At 36.8% G+C, this 21,899-nt stretch overlaps 3 protein-coding genes across 3 annotated transcripts; 2 read left to right on the top strand and 1 right to left on the bottom strand.

Annotated features, from left to right (window-relative positions):
- The first annotated feature begins 1,219 nt into the window (after positions 1 to 1,219).
- On the top strand, positions 1,220 to 2,099 carry LOC121268855. The gene is made up of 3 exons (XM_041173119.1): positions 1,220 to 1,381; positions 1,474 to 1,532; positions 1,658 to 2,099. The coding sequence occupies exons 1-3, from the start codon at positions 1,297 to 1,299 to the stop codon at positions 1,796 to 1,798; spliced, it is 285 nt and encodes a 94-aa protein (XP_041029053.1). The 5' UTR covers positions 1,220 to 1,296; the 3' UTR covers positions 1,799 to 2,099.
- Positions 2,100 to 13,139: 11,040 nt separating this feature from the next.
- On the bottom strand, positions 13,140 to 15,011 carry LOC121268827 (GDSL esterase/lipase At1g74460). The gene is made up of 5 exons (XM_041173092.1): positions 14,630 to 15,011; positions 14,358 to 14,488; positions 14,001 to 14,240; positions 13,628 to 13,877; positions 13,140 to 13,508 (listed from the first exon to the last, which is right to left on the bottom strand). The coding sequence occupies exons 1-5, from the start codon at positions 14,868 to 14,870 to the stop codon at positions 13,249 to 13,251; spliced, it is 1,122 nt and encodes a 373-aa protein (XP_041029026.1). The 5' UTR covers positions 14,871 to 15,011; the 3' UTR covers positions 13,140 to 13,248.
- Positions 15,012 to 19,472: 4,461 nt separating this feature from the next.
- On the top strand, positions 19,473 to 21,652 carry LOC121234365 (geranylgeranyl diphosphate reductase, chloroplastic). The gene is made up of 2 exons (XM_041130283.1): positions 19,473 to 20,348; positions 20,722 to 21,652. Exons 1-2 carry the CDS (start codon positions 19,659 to 19,661, stop codon positions 21,421 to 21,423), a joined length of 1,392 nt encoding a protein of 463 aa, XP_040986217.1. The 5' UTR covers positions 19,473 to 19,658; the 3' UTR covers positions 21,424 to 21,652.
- Positions 21,653 to 21,899: the final 247 nt, after the last annotated feature.

Raw genomic sequence — 21,899 nt, 5'->3', positions numbered from 1 at the left:
TGATAAGAGAGTACTAGCTAGACCCATTTTATCTTGGGTTGTGATCAAGTGAGAACTAAGTTCGGAAAAGAAAAGATCTCCTCAAGATTGAGGGCTTCCGGTGGGAAAGAGAGACTCGTGAATTAGGTTCTACAACAGTTATTGCTGCTCGAGTAGGACCTACTTCATTTGTGTCTTTCTCTTTCTCGTTTGAAGCACTCAAATTCGAATAAGAACTTAGAAACTTGACTACTCGTTTGTGATATGGAAGCATTGAAAACCTCAAAATAGATCATGTCTTCTTAGTTGTTTGGATTTTCTGGGTTTTTAAAGGTGCATACAATATCCTACATCAGTACTGAAAGATAAGTCAGCACTATGATAGTGGAGAAAGGTCTTGTTGCACTATCATACGCGATATATATTGAGATGATCCTAATTTTAAAAATTAAACGCAGAAAACTGATTTTGATTTTGTCATCCTTTACATGCATCTTATATATATGATTGTTCCCCTCCCATTTATAAACTGCAAATTAAGTTGAATATTACCACACAGTAAGTAGATTAGCTGCAAATGGGTTTGTTCTTCTTCCACAGTTTCTAGTTTTAATCTCATTACTGGTGCATGGTAAGTAATATCATTGCATCATCAACCGAGTATATATAATATTCTTTTCAGATATATGCTTTCCACATTCGGCCTTATACTTGCATGGCAGAATTAATATATACCACATTCGGTGGCTATAATTTGTTTAACATTTAAGTCAAAAAAATGTGTGTCATCGCTAAACTTTTAGTGTGCTTCTTGGATTTGAGATTTTCAACTGTATCAATTCATTGAATATCCGAGTTTAATGATAATTCTTTCCAATAGACGCTGACTTAAAATTATGCAGGAGCTCAGCATTTGCCACACCACCCACAGCATCATGTTTTGTCAGCCTCCACTAGCATGCATAGTGTGTTCCATCTTCTCTCTCTCAATCGTACAAAACAACTATAAATTTCATAAAAATCCCCCACTAATTGATAATCCCGTGTCTACAGTGAATTTGGTTTCAACATCTATGGTTCATATTGTGAGAGAGAAAGAATCCAAGAAAAATAGGCCTGCAAAGGTTGGTAACGCGTTAAGCTCCCCAATGTTGTGTTCCTATCACCTTTTTGACTTTAGAAAAATAAGGTTATTTTGCATTCCCCAACAACACAAACGTCCAGAGAAATCTACAAGTAAATGTATAAATATAGGCTACTAGCTTTATGAGAAATAACATTGGGTTAAGTCACTTGTAAGACTGTTTTGTTATAGGAATGGCAAGCACTCTCACTCCTCTACTTGTAGTACTCTTGTTGGTATTCTCCTCCCATGTCTGCTTGAATGCTGTCCCAGTCACAAGTAAATCTTCAACAACTTCCTGCCAGCTCTTGATCTTCATCTTTTTCATCTTCTTTTTCAACTTCTAATGAAATAGTTTGTCGTCTTTGTAGGAATTGGAAGCCTATTGCATGGACCTCAAGTTCATCAAGTTTCAGAGAATACCCTCATGGTAGTAACCGAGTTTATAACCCCAAAACCAGTCCAAAATTTACTCAAGATTTTCTAGATATCTATTTAGGGCCATGAGTCAATCATTATATTCCAATATGCTAATATCCCTTTTTATTGCATCAGTTAGCTACCGAGGAAAATTTGGAGGAACCAAACATTTCAGGAAGAATGGATCTTGAACTACATGATTACCCGGGATCAGGGGCCAATAATCGCCACACTCCAAGGCCACCACAATTTGGGAAAGTCTGTGTTGATTGTTAGTCGCTCTAGGTAGTAGGTGGGTTACTTATACTATATGTTTTCTGGGATGGTTAGTAGAGAATCTGTTTCCCAATCACTCATTTAGGTAGCCAATATCTTTATTTACTTTGTTTTTGTATGGAGTGGCGGGTACAAATTAAGTTTAATTTGGATAGCAAATATGTATGATGAGAGAGAGAAAGAGAGGAAAAACTGGAGTATAATTCATTTATGTGAAGCAGAGAGCCTTTAAGCAAGAAGATCTGCTTAGCTATCTGTATGAACTTGGATTTTAAAGTATTAGTTACCAACAAGTTTGATATATTGCATAGTAATTCTTATGTTGGGGACTTTATGGAGGAGCTGAAATCCAGTTGCATTTGTTTTGTGTTAAAACTTGCTGATTCAACCCATTAAATAGAATGTGGATAAGTAACCAGGAACAAGCAGTTCGCTGCATAATTTTTGTCTAGAGGAAAAAATTTCTCTTCTTTTGGTTTTTTCTTATTAACTTCTTGGTATGATTGGAATTTGTAAGAAATGAGAAGTTTGTTTGTTTATCATTTTATAGTGACTTGAAGATGAGTAGATAAAATACAGAACAAAATAAAAGCAGTAAAAAGCAACTATAAACCAAATCAAGAAAACCTTAAAATAAGTTAATGAGAATCAGGACACAAATCATTTTCTTTATTTTTTATTTTTTTGAGAATCGGGATGCCTACTCAAGCAAAAACCTCGGTTGCAGCAGCATTAGCAGGTCCTTGAATCAAAGTGAACTTGAAACTTGCAAATCTGCTTCGCATCAGTCTGCACGATGGCAGTCCTCAACTACATGCTGTCTGCCATCTAGGCACCATTCAAAGCTGTACCTTCAGCTGCTTATCACATTGAATTTGTATATACAAAGCTTATTCCATCTATAACTTCATCCCAGGCATTCATATACTCCTCTTTGAAGAAAATGTAACTTCATCACAATTAGATAGAAAATCTGGTAGTAAATTTGGGGAGAAGTTTTCCTCTAAAAATTTAGGAAAGAAACATCAGATGAATCCAGGTTTCTAATATAAAGGTTGTGGTTCTACAGCAGTTACAGATGGAAAGATGATCAAAAGAAAATCTTGAAGACCTTTAAGTGTTGCCTTCAGAAGGTCCTGGTAGTTATTGCTTGAAGTAGCAAAGAAACATCACACTACCCTTGCTATCTCACACTGAAATTTGGTGTAGTGCTATACCTATTAGTGTTGGTCCTATCCAAAAGAAGAACGAATTTTCTCTCTGAGCACACTCTGCAGAAGATACAGAGAAGGTGACTTCTCCAACATAAATTTTCTGTGCTATCTGAGAGTTGGTGCTTGTCCTTGGAAAAATGTAAATGATTTTATAAAGCTAATCTGGTTGGAGCCAGAAGAGCAAACTTCTTAGAGCTTTAGAATTGTTAATGCCAAAAATTGCACAATAGACCGGAAGGGAGGAAAGAGTCATCCCTGACCCACGAGATGATTTAGACATCGATACGGTGCTCTTCGTGTTTGGGGGCAAAATCCACTATAACAGGTGATGATTTTACAATGTCTCATGACTTCATATGTTGCTCAATACAATGGGATAATTTAGTCTCAGGAGAGTCCCTCTAGAGAATTGGTGGAGTGTGCCTGGAGAGAGCATGTCAGATTTGTAGGGGAGCTACTCCGATTTATAGAGGTTATTTCCTTTGAGTGATAGAGTTCAACTTGACTTGTGATACATTTTCCTTTTAGAAGTCTGAGCCAACTTCTTTGCCTTATCTCTTTCCTGCATTATCTCTTGGCTTTATCTCTTTCCTTAGCGATAGGTTTCCTGAGGGTTTGACCCAGTCAATTTAGTCCCTATCAGGCTTACTTTATAAACTATGAGCCTGGTCTCGTTTTGTTAGCAATTTCTCATACTTTTCACTTTCCATGTCTCTCAATGCATGTATGTTTTGTTATGAGAAACTGTGTTAATTCCTCTTTTTGTGTTTTCATTCCTTAAAGATTCATTTTCTCTCCTTTTTTAACAGCAACCGATATCATCTATTATTTATGATATATTCTGCACTAAAAAACTATATGTGATAGATACATATGTTCATTCAACTGGCGGTGCTGAAGATTATTGCTTCCACCTTGCAACTTTTCAGCAGAATCCCCAGATTCAAAAGAAAAAAAAAAAAAAAAAAAAAAAAAAAAGAGTGAATGGAATAAAATACTGCTTGGGCGACACAACTCCAATTTGGCACGAAACTGCTTGCCTTTCTAACCCTTCTTTGGCATAAAAAGAGTGAATGGAACAAAATACTGAAACTGCTTTACAAATGGGTTGGTGTTTGTTTGACAACCAAGTCCTAAGAATGTCAATTTTAATACATTCTTTACAGAAGCAAGTTAGGTACACCACCTATAAGAGCCCTTGAATATTATAAATATCTCCAACCATTTTGTATATATATTTGCATTATGTTAAGTGGAGAAAGTGGAGGAGGATTGCAAGGGTGGTAGACATCCACTAATAACTATATCTCACCACTTCCTGATTTATCGGGCATTCTCTGAACTCTCCACCTGAGAATGGACAATAACATAGTGGTCATTATGGCATTCTGATGGTGCAAATGTGCCAGAATATGGACCACAGAGGTAAGTCTTGAAAGATAGAATCTCATTAAATTAGAAAAAAAAAAAAAGTACTATATATAATAGATTCAACAAAACCAGTAATCTGTAGCTAGCATGATGTATAGATAAAGCAATTAAGAGTAGGAAGTGAGAAGGAAGTTCATGCACATCTGGACAGATGGAGATAAAAAAGGTAGCAGATTACTATATAGCAAGAAATCTTCTGAGAAAATGTATGGTGATTCCGACACCCTTTTCGGTGTTTAAACCATTTTATTGGCTTAAAATATACTCACGTTTTTTTGGAGATAATGTTTGAAATTGTCTTGGTTCGAAGTTAGTCAATTTTGTTTTCCTTAGATAGAGGGGTTGAGGTATGGGGATTTAATCCTTCACGAGAGACAGGACAAACGTCACCAGGCTGCAACACGCGGATCCAACCAAGCTTTTTTTTTTTAATCTATTTATTTATTTTTAGTTTATTTATTTTATTATATTTTCTTCACATGTTTTTTATTTATTTTTATTTTAAATCCCAGATTTAATTTTGTTTTCCTTTCTTTCCATTTTTATTTTTTCTTTTCCTCCCCTAGGTCTGCCTCATCCACGGCATGCATACACATGCATTCGTTCACGACATGCATGCACACACACGTCTCTCTCGTCTCCCTAGAGTTTCACCTCACATATATAAAGATACACTTTCACCTTATAGCCTTGAGAATTACCCTGTGCCGTCGCTGAACCACTGCACAGAACCACCCAGCCCTTCTAGTTCGACGCCAAACTCCATTCTCCACGTAAAAAACCGACGCCCATCCTTCTACCGTAAGCGGCCACCACCTAGGCTCAAAACCACCGTGCGCCACCTCTTCCTTTCAACAACCCAGTCCAAAACACACGAACCACTGTGCGATAGCACTGTCCAAGCCCCACGAGAAACCGAACAACCACCACCGAAGGGCAGTCCCACTGCCAAGCCTTCCACGCTACAACCCACACGGCTGGCCCCTTGCACGACGGAAAACACTAGCCCGAAGCAGAACCGACCACTGCAAGCCTCCACCGGCAGCCACACGAAGCTGCCTCCTATCATCCCGTAGCCTCTTCTGTAAGTTTCCGTTTCCTCTGTTTTAGTATCCAAAAATAGAGCAGCTTTCAGCCACCATAAACTGCTGCCATACCCTCCACCGAGAGCCCCACCACGTTGTGACCCCACCTCACGAAAACCATCGCGGTTAACTCTACCGCGAGCCACCCCTCTCACGGAAAACCCAGCCATTTATTTCCCTTTTTTAGCCACCCGAAACAGAGGTCCACCCACTGCACCGCACCGCACCAGCCACTCCAAGCCGTCGCCACCCGCTCGGAAAAGGGAGCTGAACACCCTCAGGCCACCTCAGCCTGTAGCACCCCCTCACGGTGAGTACCTCCCTCGGTTACTCCCTCCTTTCTCTCCGCCCTCTCTCGCGCTCACCTCTCCCTCTCTTTTTCTCTCTTGCTCAGCCCAACTCGACGGCATCTCCGCCGCACTCCTGCTCCTCAGTTGCGCCACCACGGTCCCTCCAGCCAGCCCCGTCGCGCCTCACCCCTTGATGCATGCCTCGGTTTCCCTTGGGTAAGTTCCTGCCGCCGCATGTGTTAATCCTGTTATTTGCATGATTTACGCTTATAGGTTATAGGTTATTTGCATGATTTACGTTATTTGCATAATCCCGTACTTTATATATATATATATATATTATATATATATATTATATATATCGAAAGTTTTAACCTAGGTTGGGTACTTACTAATTTTGACCTAATATATATATATATATATATATATATATATATATATATATATATGGAAGGTTGGTTTAACCTAATGTTTTCGGGTGAGAAGTTTTATTTTTGGGGTTTATGTTTAAATGAGTTTTGCTTTAAGTGTCAATAAATATTATATTTTTATTTTAATAATATTGTTAATTAAAGGAAGTAAACCTATTTTTAAGAGAGGAGTTTTTCATGACTTATTTTATGAAAATTTTAGTAACTAATGTATTCTTTTTATTTATAAAATATTGTTGGTATTTTAGATATTTTGAATATTAATTTTTATTGAGTTATTTAATTATCATAATACTTATTCGATAAATTTTCTTATTCGGTATGAATTCAATTAAGTGGATATTGATGGTCTTAGAAAATGATGGTATTTTAAGGTTATGAGGATTTTTAGGTATTGAAGGATTAAAATAGGTTATTTTAGAAGTTTAGGATTAAATATCGAAATGTGTGATTAATTGGAAATTTACGAGAATTACGTGATTATTTTAAAGGTGACGATTAATTATTGTTCGACATTTTGAGGAAAATTTCGAAATAGCTAAGAAGTCCAGGTAAGCGAGGTTCCTATACTAGACTTTGCATTAAAATAAAATGAGCTGAGGTTGACTTTTTGAAAAATATAAATATTTGGTTACGAAAAGAAATTTAAACTACCTCAGTTATTTGTTCTGCATTATTCATGAGATTCTGTTTAAGAAGAGAGATTTTCTATCATGACTGGTGTAGATATGAGCTTATTTTTGACACTTTATTTCTGATTTATGCAAAAAGAGCGAATATAAAAATTTGTGCATAAAATATTGTAAATATGCTTTGGATCTGTTCTGATTACGAAGATAATATGATTTTGTTCAGTACTCTGTTTGGATAAAATGTGATCTTTGAAAACATTTGGCATGACTCTTTGATTTTGAATTTGATTCTGTTTCTGTTCTGTTCAGTACGGCCCTGCCACGGGTTATAATAGTGGATACGGCCTAACCACGGGTAATAATAGTGGATACGGCCTAACCACGGGTTACAATAGGGAATACGGCCCAACCACGAGTAATAATAGTGGATACGGCCAAACCACGGGTTATAATAGTGGATACGGCCCTGCCACGGGTTATAGTAGTGGTCTCTGTTTTGAGTGCACACCTTGGTGACAGAGTGGTTTATGTTCTGCTTAGTTATTCGCAGATTGCACAACCCTACCACGGGGGTTATACATGGTTTTTGTTCTGATATAATGTTCTAATGATGATGATAATCATTTATGCTATGCCAAAAGGATATTTTTGAATGAAATTATTTCTAAATCTTCGCTCTGATATTTTGATAATATGTTTTGCTTCCGCACTCTGAAAATAAAAATGTTTTGTTCTGCATTCTGATTTCTTTAAATGCTCATGTTTACACACTAGTATATGTCCTCTACTTATTGAGTTGTTGATAACTCACCCTTTATCTCCATATATTTTTCAGATAATTTTGATGGTTCAGCTGGAGAACAAGAGTATGAAGTTTTAGCAAGGTGTGATGTTTGAAATGGAATAAGTGCATGAGGGTACAAGTGCTTATTTGAGAGTCATAGTTAAATAACTGATTTTATTTTTCGGGTATTTTGATTTGATGAGTTAAGGATAATTTTAAGTTCTGGAGAGTTTTTAATTTATGTTATTGAGATTCTCTTTATTGTCCCCATGGAGGAATTTAGATATTTGAATTGATTAAATGGATTAACATTTTATGGGATTTTCTGGATTTTATAGTTGTGTTATTTAAGTTGATTTTAGATATTAAGAATTAACTCTCCGGACCTCCGGGAACAGGGCGTTACATAACCCTTTGGTTTATTCTTCCATTTCACTGTAAACGCTAGACAATATCATATCTGAAAAGGGGATTTTGTACTCAACCAGGCTGAGTTCAGGCCTCCCACACCAAAGCCGAGGATCCATAGCAGGGCAGACCAAGAAATGGCAGAGAGGGAGGCCTAGATGAGCCCAAGAAGGGGAAAACAAATGACGGTCTCCCTAGTCACAATGCATTAATGAAGGGCAGACATGCCACAATCCTATCCCCTACAAGATCGGCCACACTGAATGCAGCTCGGAGTGACCAACCTCGAGGTCAGGCCTCTGTAGCTGACAGGAGCAGCCACATTAAATGCGAACCCATGCCACCCGGGATGAATGTGATCATTACAGCGAAATAATGATCATTTGAGGAATCTGATATATATAGGAAAAGGCTAACGACAAGAAGGGGTTACATACATCCGATCACTCTCTCTAGCTTTCCATAACTTCTTGCTTCCATTACTCTCCTTGAGAAATTCTGAATTTAGCATCGAAGGTGACATAAACACCACCCCGCCACCCTTTCTTCCACTCTCGCAAGTATAGGAGCACCCCCACAATCGATGCTCTATAATCAATCACCACCCAGCACGGTTAATTTTAGGAAGGACCTTCATTCGCAGAGCTAACTGATAAGGAAGTGCCATCAAAATCAATCGCTGATGAAGAATCCTGCTTGACCAACGAATTGGTTGAGAACGAAGAAGTCGAGGATCCATCTTCACTCAACAACACTGGATTTTAACGAGAAAGGCCCTTGGGAGCAGAAGGCTCGAGAGGTGTCCCGCCAATAGAAGCAGTGCCTGAGTTGCCGCTAGTAAGATGCGGGCCATCATTGCCATCGTTCTAGGTAGTCCCCGCCTGTCGACAAGAAGCATCCATAGGGGCCGACACGACCTCCTCGTCACCATATCCCGAAGTGGCACCAGTACGCCGAACACTCGCCCAGACACCTTCGAGCACTCGGCAACGACAACCGCCTTGGGGTTGCCTAAACCCAATTGACACAAGGTCTTAAGGAACATAGCCTCTAGCTCTTCATCATTCTGATCGTGGTTGGTCACCCCCCCCTGCGTTCACCTGGCAAGGTGGCGGGAAGACCTTGGAAGAATAATGGTGTAGGTGTTGCTTTCAAAAAAGATGATCCAGACCTCCCCAAGCCGCCAACAATCCCCTCCAACTCAAAGAGATCGTCTCATCCTCCGAATCGTCTCATCCTCCGAACAGAACCTCTTCGCCGCACTCTCTGACAAGCCCTTTGATGACCGCTCCACCCCTCGCTGCACCGGTAGCTCCCCTAGGAAGTCACAACCAACCACGTGAGACTGGTCGAACATGACAAGAAATTGGTTGATGTTCTCCTCTATCAAGAGAACATCGGTCTCGACCTCCTCGTGCTCCTGGACCCAAGAGTATAGCAACTGAATGCCGGCTCGCTCACGCTCGAACAAGACGAACCTAATCTTTTTGTTTTCAGGAATGACCCCCCAGTTGGACCGAATGGGGAGCTTTTGGGGCGACGGCTTCCTCGAGTGAGAACTATCATCCTTTGCCCGACACGAAAAAGAACTTATATTCAAACAGCTTGGCATTAGAATGGGAGGCCTCAAGAAGGGCGAGTTAGAATTTTGGGTGAGAACAGAAGTTGCAGATGTTCCCCTCTAACGTGCAAGCCGCATGGGTGAATAGAAACTTCCGAGCAATCAAGTTTGGGCATTCTTCCTCGACATATTCCAGGACCATGTGCCACACCACGCAGTATGATGTCAAGATTCTTCAAGCATTAAGGTGTACTTGAGTCGGGGTCATGCCTAAAATGTCTAGGAAATCGTGCAATGGGTGGCAAAAAGGGAGCCTCACGCCTTGCGAGAACATACCGAAGTATAAAGGGATATGTAGCAAGGCAGACTAGAAAATGGCAGAGAGGGAGGCCCATATGCGCCCAAGAAGGGGGAAAACAACCGACAATCTCGCCAGTTACAACACATTAATGAGGGATAGATAGGCTGAGATCTTGTGCCCTTAAAGATCGACCGCATTGAATGCAGCTTCGAGTGGCCAACCCCGAGGTCGGGCCTCTATAGCTGATAGGAGCAACCACATTAAATGTGACGCCTAGGGAAATGCTAACAACAAGAAGGGGGTTACACACATTCGATCACTCTCTCTCTAGCTCTCTATAACTTTTTGCTTCCTTTGCTCCTCCAGAGAAATTCTGATTTTGGCATCAGAGGTGACACGAGCACCACCCCGCCGCCCTATCTTCCACCCTCGCAAGTACAGGAGCACCATTGTAGTGGACGGCTACAAAACATGTTTCAACAATATCACTTGTTAATTTGTTTCAAGCTAAGAGTGTGTAATGTGGTAGGATGTATGTATATATATAGTTTTGTTTAGAAAGGTGTAAAGATAGGTTTTGTGGATGCTCAACTGCTTTCCAAAGTTATTGATGATTCCATGAATAAACTGGGCAATCCACTACTGATCCAATGGTTCAAAGTACTAGACCATCATCCTCAAGATAACAAAATTTTATAGGAATTGAATGGCCTGAACATAAAATAAAAATGGTAACAAAGTTTCATGAATAATAGCTATGGGAGGGTAGTATTTATGAGAAATACTTAATCTATAAAAGATTAATCTTTCATAACTAAACTCGCAAACTGACGTGATATGTTATAATATGTTATATATACTTTACAATAAAAATGGCTTACAATTTAACGAATCACATAAACATACGTCAATTTGTGAGTTTACCTTTATGAAATCTTTTTGTAGATCTAACACTTTTCAATATTTATGACGTCTTGTCTTAAGGGTGTATCCTCCGTATAACATATAAAATTCTCATAATTTCTTTGAGATCTGTGTCATGGAGGCCAATTACAGTAAAAACCATATATAGCACATATTAAAGAGGAAGAGCTGCAAATGCACTTTTTTCTTCTCACTGAATGATTTGTCAATTCATTGAAATTGAGAGAAAAGGTCGTTGTGCTTAATTCCATTTTACCAGTCTTTTCCTGAATGGACATTATGTTTGAAGGAACTACGAATGCCTGATCGATTTATTGTGGGATTAAATTTTGCAAATTGGCATGCAGTTGGCACTCAACAGATCGATATATGTATAAGCAAAGTAAGAAACATAGAACTTTGATGGTTATCTCCGAAGTCTTTTACCTTTTTCCACCTTCTAGTGAATCCTTTTGGGTTGAAAGAAACTCCTTCACCAACCCACCATTTGTACCACCGTTGGCATGGGTCTCTCTTTCCTCCTCTCTCCCATCTTCTCCACTCCGTGTGATATTTCGTCCTCTTTTCTTTTTTCTCTTTTCACTTTTTTCTTTTTCACTCCATTTTAGTCAAATAAAAATCGCTGAATTTACAGTAGTCTAAAATAAGAGTGACAATATATGACATGACTAATGAATCCAATACAAACATCATATGAAATAAGCGAGTTTATATTTGATATAATATTATAAATGGGTTTTGGTCAAAACGAGTTGACCTAATAAGACACGATTAATAAACGAGTCAATCCGCGAAACCTCACAATCAACCTGTATAACACGAATAAATTATATTTTCAATATTTATAAATATTTAGTTTTGAAAAATGATTTTTGCAGTCCTAGATTGTACAAGGTCCAAGCACTCCTTTTGAAAAAAATGGATAACTCTAGAACCCACATGAAAAAATCATCTTTAATGGTGGACCCTACTTTTTTCAAAAAGTGCACGACCTGGATTTACGCAACCTAATATTTTATCTAGCATTACTCTTTAGTTTTATGTCCTTTTTGTTGTTGGGATATAATATTAATATTATTATTTGACTACTTAATATTTCAAACTATTAAACTTTTTTTTTTTTTGCTAATATGTAAGTTTATTTTATGAAAATATTAATTTTCTTATATATTATTGGTTTGGATATTAATAATAAACTTTTTTTGGTTGCAAATAGTCGTTTTTAATCACAAGATTTTATCGTTATAAATTGATTTATCGTCATGATCGCTACTGTCCACTACAAGAACGGGCTTTTGTGACCAATTTATTGCGACTAAAAGACTATTCGCAACTAATTTTAGTTGCAAATAGTCATTTCGCTGGAATTAACTGGTCGCAAATAGACAGTTTTCTTGTAGTAGTCTTTGCAATCATATGTATATATATTCGTTGATATTTGATGCAATGCCAAGAACTAACAAATTTGAGTCCCAAATCTTATCCAACATGCTAATTAAATTGGTATATAGGGGGAGCTAGGATGGAGAAGTACTAGTCTTTGGTGAACCACGTGTATTATTTTGTTTTTAGAAAATACTACTTTGTCTCCTACTTGTACCGCTCTATTTGATCGCTTGACCAAATTTTATTTTACTTAGTGATTAAAGAATTGTTTTTAAGTGTATTGGGATTTTTTTTAAAATATTTAAATATATTAAAAATTTGTGAAAAGAAAAATGAAAAAAAAAAAAAAAACTCAAAACACGCGGTAAAGTTGAGCGGGTTACGCTGGGCGACTCTTTGTTTGCATGCTATATATGGGAGTGCTAATCATCCAAAAAATTAACCTTGAGTTGTAAATGTAATTGCATGCAATACGACAACGCTCCTATTAGAAATTCATGTTAAATAAATAAAATAATGTTATTCTTCATCTTGATTTTTTTTTTTTTTTTTATTATTCTGAATCACGTGATCATACGTTTTAATAGTTGCAGAGCTTAACTTATAATTAAAATGAAAGTGATTTAAAATATAATACATCAGTTTGTGTAATTAAGGATGAAAAGAAAATTAAGATAAATAATAGCATTTAGTAAACATTGATCACTTCACATATATCAAAATCTTGTAATGAATATTATTAGATCAGTACTTGAATGTGGCAATTCTTCCTTAATAAAAATGTTAAAAAACATGATGAACATTATATATAGAATTCATGATGACATATATAGTACCATATATATAAATATATATATATATATAGCATAATAATTACTGTATATGAAAATCAACTGCATGAAAATTGCAAATAAAATTCTTCGCATAAGTACATATATGAGGAATTATGATCTATAGCTGCACGCATAAAAATTAATGAACAGTACTAGCTACTCAGTACTAGTTAGTAGTCTTCCTGATCTGGGGATGGGGCGATAGCAGCAGGCGCAGGGGAAGGAGCATTATTGGGTTGGTCAGCACGCGTGAATCTAAATTTCTTGATCAGCTCATTAGCAATCAATTCATTAGCTTTATCGCTTGGGTGGTATTCATCCCAAAACACGTACTTGCTTCTGTCTCCACACAATGATGATGCAGGAATACATGTCAGTGCAGGTCGAATATTGTAAAAAGAGCAACATGGTGCGTCCGAGTTGTTGAATCCTGCGTATAAAACATGTCAAGTTCATTAATTACAATGGTAAAAGAAGAAGAAGAAGAAGAAATGCTGCCATGGCTGCATCTGCATGCAAGAGATGATCATGATCTTTAAGCATGCGTACCATATTTGTACGGATTTCTGATCACGTCATCGACAACATCATAAGCATCTCCAAATCTGAAACTTGCATTGGGAAGTTTGGTGGATAAGTCTTGTAATAGGTTGGTTGATGCTTGGTTGAAGCTGAGAGCAAGTTTGTTTGCTCTATCCTGACAATCCCCAGAAGTACTGAGGACCCTTTGCAGTGGAATGCATCCCATTGGTCCCAGCCCAAAAACCATTAGCTGCCTTGCCCCTAACCTGTGTAATAGCTATATATGTCCAAAAACAGAAAACAAAAACACCTGCTTACAGATAAATTATGGGAAAAAAAGAGCAGAAAAATACTAAACGTTGTTGGTCATAATTGCTCATATGATATGAGAGTAATTAACCTTAAGTTGGGCTTCGAGTGTCTCCATTAAGTAGTCGATGAAACTCTCATCGTTGTATGTCCATGAATCGCTATAAACAGGCATCAAGTAATTGTTAATGAAATCATTGCTACCTAGAGCAACCACATATCTAGATCCTTGGAAGAACTTCTCTGCTTCCTCTGGGCCAACTCTACTTTTTATCAGCTCTTTCGTCCCTTGAAAAAGCTCAATCTGCTTGTAAAGAGAAAACCTTTGAATCTGCAAGGCCACCCCCACAAAAAAAAAAAAAAAAAAAAAAGATCACTTTCAGCATTAAAAGGGTAGAACAGAAGGAGTAATACCATGATCATTTTTTCAATGGTACTTGAAACTTACAAAGTAGCTTCCAGTTTCATTCAGAATCCCACCACCTCCAGAGGCGTAATTGACTCCATTTTCCATTATGATATCTTCGGTTAGAGATGGATCCAGAAAGGCTGGTGGCCTTGGGAGGCCCATACTGTCACCTGAATATGCAAAAAAGTAAAAAAAAAAAAAAAAAAAAAAAGGGTTTAAAACTGTTCTGTATAGAGGAATATTGGACCTCAAAACTTGAGATTGCATCTGCATTTTCTGTATTTAATTTTGAGTGTATGGAGTTTAATTACCTATGATATCAGCCACCGTACGTCCGTTAGAGAACCTTCCATTAGGCAAACCATTGCCAAAATCAATGCCATACCAAGGCAGGCTTGCCTGGGCCAGGCTCTTGCTGAGATACTTGTTGTTTCCAACGTCCGAGAGGGAGTCCCCGAAGATGAACTGCACCATCTTACAGTTGTATCCATCAATGGCGATTCCCAGCACTGTAATGACAATCGTTAGCAGCACAACAGGGAAGTTGTTCATGTTCGATGATAAGCAGCTGATTCTTTAATTTCAGGGCCTTCAGATCATCAATCGATCCCGGCCTGTGAAATTATGATTTTGCAGATCATGTAAGAAGATTTGGGTGGGATTTAAACATGTGGAAAATAAGAAAATTGGGTCTAAAAAGAGGAAATTCGAGAGAGAGAGAGAGGGTAGATTGTTTGATAGACCAACTTTTGGTGATTATTCTAACCTACCACAACTAACCTCGCTTTGTTCCAACTGTATTGGGTCCAAAATGACCAAAACAACGTAAGATTATATATATCTATATAGGTTATAAGTATGGAAATATGATCACTGCACGCTGTTTAACTGCTTTTGTGGTTTGAATGTTGGTAAGCGGTATAAACGAAGAATTCACGTTATGGTGATATATGTCACGTAGATATTTAATTACTTGTGTGCGCGGGTTTACGCATGAGTCTTAACATCCACTTGGAAATTTGGAACAGGCAGGTTTTTTTTTTTGTCCAAAATAATGAATTTGAAATCAAATTAAAAAAATAATGTTAGGTCGATACACTACTCCGAGCAAGTTTGCATATTCTATTTGAAAAAAAAAACAATAATAATTTATACAGGCTCTAATATACAAGTCTTACGTAGTCTCTTTATAAAAAAAATGAATTGCATTGTAAAAAGTATAAAAAAATTATTTTTTTAACAAAGCCTATTTTTTTAGAAAAGATATACGTAAAACTTGCACACTTTAGACTTGTATTACTAAAAAAAAAACACAAATGATTAGTACTATATATATATATATATATATATATATATGATTTTGAAATGAATTCTCTTCTCGATCTCTTGAAAAACAATCCATCAAAATATTAAAAGATAAATTTCTCCAAAAACATGAGTTTATTAAGTTATTAAAATAAATTCATATATTGGTCTTCGGGTTTATTATGCAATCTCAAACGGGTCTATTGGCTTATGATCTTTGCTAAAAATAAAAAATAAAATGTTCTTGTGGTATAAACCGAATCTCAAAGTGGTCCTTAATTTGTCCAGTATTTTCAAATTATATAATGGAAATTACCGAGGCCCCCGCATAGCATTGGACAAAATCCCAACGACCATTGGTGAATTCATCCAAAATTCCAAATTTTAGCATGAGAACAATTTTCAAATCTAAAGGAAAATAATTAAAACGTTAAATTTATAAAAAAAAAATTACCTCATATAAGTCAATAGAAATGTTAATAGATTGATTCGAAATAATTCTTGGAAAATGTCAAGGGGATCGAAGCATGTACCGAAGAAATGCACAGCTTGTTGTTTGGTCTCTATATATAGAGGGACCCATAATTCTTTGAGTTTGGAGGAATTTATCTTATTTAAATTAGTGCATAAGTTTCGGACACTATTTGGGTAGGGGTGTATTTTGTCCGATGCAATCCGATTTTAGACATATTTTATAATCAAATCAGTATACACTAATTTTAAAAATTGAAAAATCGATACTGGATTAATTCATCATAAAAGCCAAAACTTCTAATTTTACCGATTTCGATTTGGTCCGGTCTAGTTTTACCAGTGTAATTAGCACTGCCTAGTATTGGTACCTCAATTACTTGAAAGAAACTTTTGCATCTCCTAATTTATTTGTTTATGCACTTCAGGTGCAATTAACGCTGCCAGTAGTAGGGCTGAGTAAAAATTTGAAAATTCAACTCCACATCGACTCTGACTCCAACTCGGATTGTCCGACTCCAATTTCGACTCGATATTGTACATATTTTATAAGACAATATGTATTTTTATATATTAATCGTATATATTTTATATAACTATAACTTATATAGTTAATTAAATTCAATAATATACTAGTATGAGTAAATTATTATAAAATAATATACTTAGACTATAATATAAATAGACTAAATTCACTAATAATAGTTTAGTCTACGTAAACATCATATTATTAACTATTTTCACCATGTAACACTAATGTATAATAACAACTAATGTATAAACACTAATATATAGTAATATGTAATACTAATATATAATAACTAAAGTATAATAACATCTACTAGTAATGTATAATAATCAATGTATAATAACATGCAATACTAATGTATAAACATTAACATATAATAACATGTATAATGACAATAATTTGTAGAATGATTTATTTTTTTAATTTGAGTTATGTTTTAATAAAATTGAAATTGAAAAATTATTTAAAAAAAAAAAACTGAAATCTGGAAGCCCAAGTCCAATTAGTGAAAGTCGAAGATTGTCAAATTAAAATTTCAAATGTGCTAAGAAAAAAAACTCAAATCCGACTCTCCTAACTTCGACAAGTCAAAGTCAGAGTCAGAGTCATATCGGAGGCTATGCGAATCGGAGTCAGAGTTCAGATTACTTCGACTTAAACATTGCTGGTGCTCAGCCCTAACCAATAGTGAATATAGTAATACTTTTTTCCAGTTTAGGCTTTTGGGTATCACCATTTTGCTGAGCACTTGAACCGCCAAACAAAATCCAAAGGTAGAGTTCAACAAAACCTGGGCACCAAGAGTCTGGCACATCAAAAATCCCTATTAAACAATCCAAAAGTCCTAATTTATATATAATACAAATAAATCATATAAAATTTAAAAAAAACATATATATATATGTACCGGTCTGATTTGATTCGAACAAGTGTTCTAAAATTTAAAATGGAGCCAGTTTTGCTAAATAAAAATTGGTACCGGACCATTTCACCAATTTTTTATTTTTTTTTAATTTTTACAGCCCTACATTTGGGTTTCATAAACGTAAAGTTTCGATATGGTACCGAACTAGATTAAGATTCTGTGATGTTAAAATTCAGATTAAATACAATAAGGAAGTCTATGTATTGTATCTTATATATAACTGTTTAAATTCTAAAAAAAATATTTAAAAAATCTGGTCCTAGCTAATTGCTGAATATTATTAATTACTGTGTCAAGTTTGGATTGTATCAAATTAAATTTGCGCCGTATATGAATCAACCTTAACAGAAATACATACAAAATATGACAAGAAATTATGAACTTTAATATATGAAAATGGGATCTGTGTCCAGTATTTTTTTTTTTTTTTTTTATAGCAAATAGACTTCATTCATTCATGAAAATAAAGTTACAGCTATGACCTGATACATACAGGAAAAATCTCATATTACAAGAGGCCAACTATTCACGGTTGGGGCTTCACAAGTCTATAAATTTATTTATGATTAGTATGGTCTTAACTTCTATAACTCTCTACAGACAAATCTTTTAAGAGACCATATTCTGTTTAAAGCAGAGATTTCAAACCCTACCTTCAGATAAAGAGAGGACTTTCACTCTATGGACAAAATGTCCAAAAGACTATTTCTTTTTTATTTTTACCTAAATAAAAGGAAATAACAATAAACATAAAGATAGATCTGAAAATGATGGATTACAACTGTAGATCAGAATTTTCAACTTAAAGGAAAGCAAAAAACAAGAAACAAAGAGACTATAATGGTGCGTAAGGGAAACGAGCCACGTTAGGAGTGTGGTGGCCAATTGAGTCTAAAGAAACCAAGATCCCTAGTCCCAGAAACGCCGCGCGTGGTGGCAAAAGAAGCTTCTTGGTGCAGTGGCGCGTGCAACTCAAGCGCCGCTCCGTTTGACAAAAGCCTTCGGCCATCCGAATGATTGGCAGCCTTGAAATCTTATGGAGGAGCGCGTGGTGGTCGCTAGGTTTCAAAAAATAGCATATCGGCTTTAGATAGAAAAAAATAAAATAAAAATTAAAAAATAAAGGACTACACAATATTTGGTCTAACTAGAGATCAAGAGAGAGAAAAGAGAGAGCTTTCTACTAGGATTTTGAGCTGGTTTTGGAATCCATTTTTGTTGAGAATTGTCTCGTGTCCCATATTTTTTTTTTATAAGAAATAGATTTCATTTTATTCCATTTTATTTATTATTTTTTATCGGCATTGTCTTGTGTCCCGTATTAGTCAACCCTAATTCAACTTATTTATTTAATCCCTCTCAACTTCTTCAATAATAATATACAAACTTGGTAGATTTACGTCACATTCGCCTATCAATAAGACAATAACTGCTTAACGCTATGACTTGGACCCAAGTAATAAGAGCACTAGTAAGGGTCTTTATCTTAATTTTTATCTTCATATTTATATAATATATCTTTAAATTTATCTAAATTGACTTATGTATCTCTAAATTTTTACATAAGTATGAAGAAGTACTATTTATTCTGCAAATATTATTTTTAATATTTTTTTCTCTCTCATTCTCATTAAAATTAGTCATTTTAATATATGAAATTGGTAATATTTAAATATATAAAATTTATATTTTTGAGCACATGCTGTTAATTGTAAAATATATAAATAATAATAATTTTAAGAAAAAAATTAAATAATATTATTATTATTTAGTTTAAAGATACAAAATTTAATATAAAAATTTTTTTTAATATGTAAAATTAATTTTTTAATATGTAAAATTAATTTTTTAAAAATATGATTTTAAAGATGTATACAGAGGAAGTAATGTCAAAGTATTCTCTCGACGTGGCAGTAACAAGAACAGACAGCCAGACAGTCAGATATCAAGCAAAAAATCTCTTTTATTATCCTCATCAATTTACAACCGTCCATTTCCACCATCCAACTGCCCAGACAGTCTCATATCACCAACCATATCCATCACTCCCAACAAAAACCCAACTCTTCACTGCAACACTCTCATTGTTTCGGCTCCAACTCCGGCCAAAATGACTTCCATTGCTCTGAAATCCTTCGTTGGCCTCCGTCAAGCCTCTTTGGAGAAGCCCCATTTGACTTCCCAAGCGAAACCCAGCTCGATAAATCCCAGAAAACTACGTGTCATTGCCTCCAAGTCCGCTCCGAAACTAACCAATCGAAACCTCCGGGTGGCGGTTATCGGTGGCGGACCAGCCGGAGGGGCTGCTGCCGATACCCTCGCCAAAGGCGGCGTGGAGACATACCTAATCGAGCGTAAGATGGACAACTGCAAGCCCTGTGGCGGAGCCATACCGCTTTGCATGGTAGGGGAATTCGACCTCCCATTGGACATCATTGACCGCCGGGTCACCCGGATGAAGATGATATCTCCCTCGAATGTTGCCGTCGACATCGGGCAGACCCTGAAACCCCACGAGTACATAGGGATGGTACGGCGCGAGGTCCTGGACGCGTACCTTCGGGACCGGGCCAAGGCGAGCGGCGCCGAGGTCATCAATGGGTTATTTCTAAAGATGGACATACCGAGAGATGGAGTTTCTCCGTACGTGCTGCATTACACAGGGTACGACGGGAAAGCCGGTGGGGTTGGGGAGAAGCGGACGTTGGAGGTGGACGTGGTGATCGGCGCCGATGGGGCTAATTCTCGTGTCGCCAAGGGCATTGGTGCTGGTGATTACGACTACGCCATCGCATTTCAGGTAATGCATGACTAATGTTATGAAAAAAAAAAAAAAAAAAACAAAGTTTGTTAATTTAAGATTTGTAAATGTGTTTGGGATAATATAGTATTTGTTTATCTGTCTGAATAATATAGGATTTGTGTTGTCCAATGTCAAAATTTGTTTGATTTGTTTGGGTCAATGGCAGCATCATAGTCATAGATAAATGAATGTGTGCTAAGAACTTATTGGATGTTAAGACGTTCGAAATTTTTTAACATGGTAATGCTTTAGTTGGGAGTTTTAGAAATGGGAAGTTTGGCTAATTTTTGCTGGTTTATTCCTCGTGAAATTCCAAGTACTTGCGTTGTAATGCATCACTGAATTCTAGATTCTGTTTCTCTGACTGCAGGAGAGGATCAAAATCCCTGATGATAAAATGGTATACTATGAGAACCTTGCCGAGATGTATGTGGGAGATGATGTTTCACCCGACTTCTATGGTTGGGTCTTCCCCAAGTGCGATCATGTGGCTGTTGGCACCGGCACTGTAACCCACAAAGGAGACATCAAGAAGTTCCAACTTGCAACAAGGAACAGAGCCAAGGACAAGATTTTGGGTGGTAAGATAATACGAGTTGAGGCACACCCAATCCCCGAACACCCCCGCCCGCGCAGGTTATTAGGAAGAGTGGCTTTGGTAGGAGATGCAGCTGGCTACGTGACGAAATGCTCTGGTGAAGGTATCTATTTTGCTGCAAAGAGTGGGAGGATGTGTGCTGAGGCTATTGTTGAAGGGTCAGAGAATGGCAAGAGGATGGTGGATGAGGGGGACTTGAGGAAGTATTTGGAGAAGTGGGACAAGACTTACTGGCCAACATACAAGGTGCTGGATGTGTTGCAGAAGGTGTTCTACAGGTCGAACCCGGCAAGGGAAGCCTTCGTGGAGATGTGTGCAGATGAATATGTGCAGAAGATGACTTTTGATAGCTACTTGTACAAGACAGTGGCGCCTGGGAGTCCTCTGCAGGACTTGAAGTTGGCTGTGAATACCATTGGGAGCTTGGTGAGGGCTAATGCACTTAGGAGGGAGATGGACAAGCTTAGCGTATGAAAGAAATCTATTTTAGTGAGATATCTGCATTTAAATTTGTTAGTACTTCAGTATGAAGACAGTTTCTTTGTACCCAGAAATCAATCTGCATTTCAAGTTTAGTTCAGAGGTTCTCCAGTTATGATGTGAAAGTTATATAGAGAGTGCATCGATGTAATACCATGCCTACAATTATGTTCTATAGAACTTTAGGCAACATGCAGTCAATGAATGCAGAATGCCTTGCATATGCTTACTATCTTTAACGTATCTTGCCCTTTCCTTTGCTATAATCCATTTGGGATCCTTTTACGTGACATGATTAGGAAACTATCCATTATTCTTCATATATCTGACAATCATTTGATATCCTATCAAAAGGATGATATAATAACGATGATTAATAGTAGTTTTTGATAAATTAAATTACCCAGAGGGCAATTTTTGTTATTTGTTAGTAGCTTTTATGATAGACAAGGTGTCTATATCAAGCCGCT

The sequence above is a fragment of the Juglans microcarpa x Juglans regia genome, chromosome 6D (genome assembly GCF_004785595.1).
Source record: "Juglans microcarpa x Juglans regia isolate MS1-56 chromosome 6D, Jm3101_v1.0, whole genome shotgun sequence".
Classification (NCBI taxonomy): domain Eukaryota; kingdom Viridiplantae; phylum Streptophyta; class Magnoliopsida; order Fagales; family Juglandaceae; genus Juglans; species Juglans microcarpa x Juglans regia.
This window is presented reverse-complemented; position numbering and strand designations above follow the sequence as displayed.

Coding starts and splice junctions, on each gene's coding strand:
- LOC121268827 (XM_041173092.1), bottom strand. CDS start 14,870: ATGAACAACTTCCCTGTTGTGCTGCTAACGATTGTCATTACAGTGCTG. Junction 14,489..14,629: donor TACGGTGGCTGATATCATAG/GTAATTAAACTC, acceptor TTGCATATTCAG/GTGACAGTATGGGCCTCCCA. Junction 14,241..14,357: donor ATGAAACTGGAAGCTACTTT/GTAAGTTTCAAG, acceptor GTGGCCTTGCAG/ATTCAAAGGTTTTCTCTTTA.
- LOC121234365 (XM_041130283.1), top strand. CDS start 19,659: ATGACTTCCATTGCTCTGAAATCCTTCGTTGGCCTCCGTCAAGCCTCT. Junction 20,349..20,721: donor ACTACGCCATCGCATTTCAG/GTAATGCATGAC, acceptor CTCTGACTGCAG/GAGAGGATCAAAATCCCTGA.
- LOC121268855 (XM_041173119.1), top strand. CDS start 1,297: ATGGCAAGCACTCTCACTCCTCTACTTGTAGTACTCTTGTTGGTATTC. Junction 1,382..1,473: donor GAATGCTGTCCCAGTCACAA/GTAAATCTTCAA, acceptor TCGTCTTTGTAG/GAATTGGAAGCCTATTGCAT. Junction 1,533..1,657: donor TTTCAGAGAATACCCTCATG/GTAGTAACCGAG, acceptor TTATTGCATCAG/TTAGCTACCGAGGAAAATTT.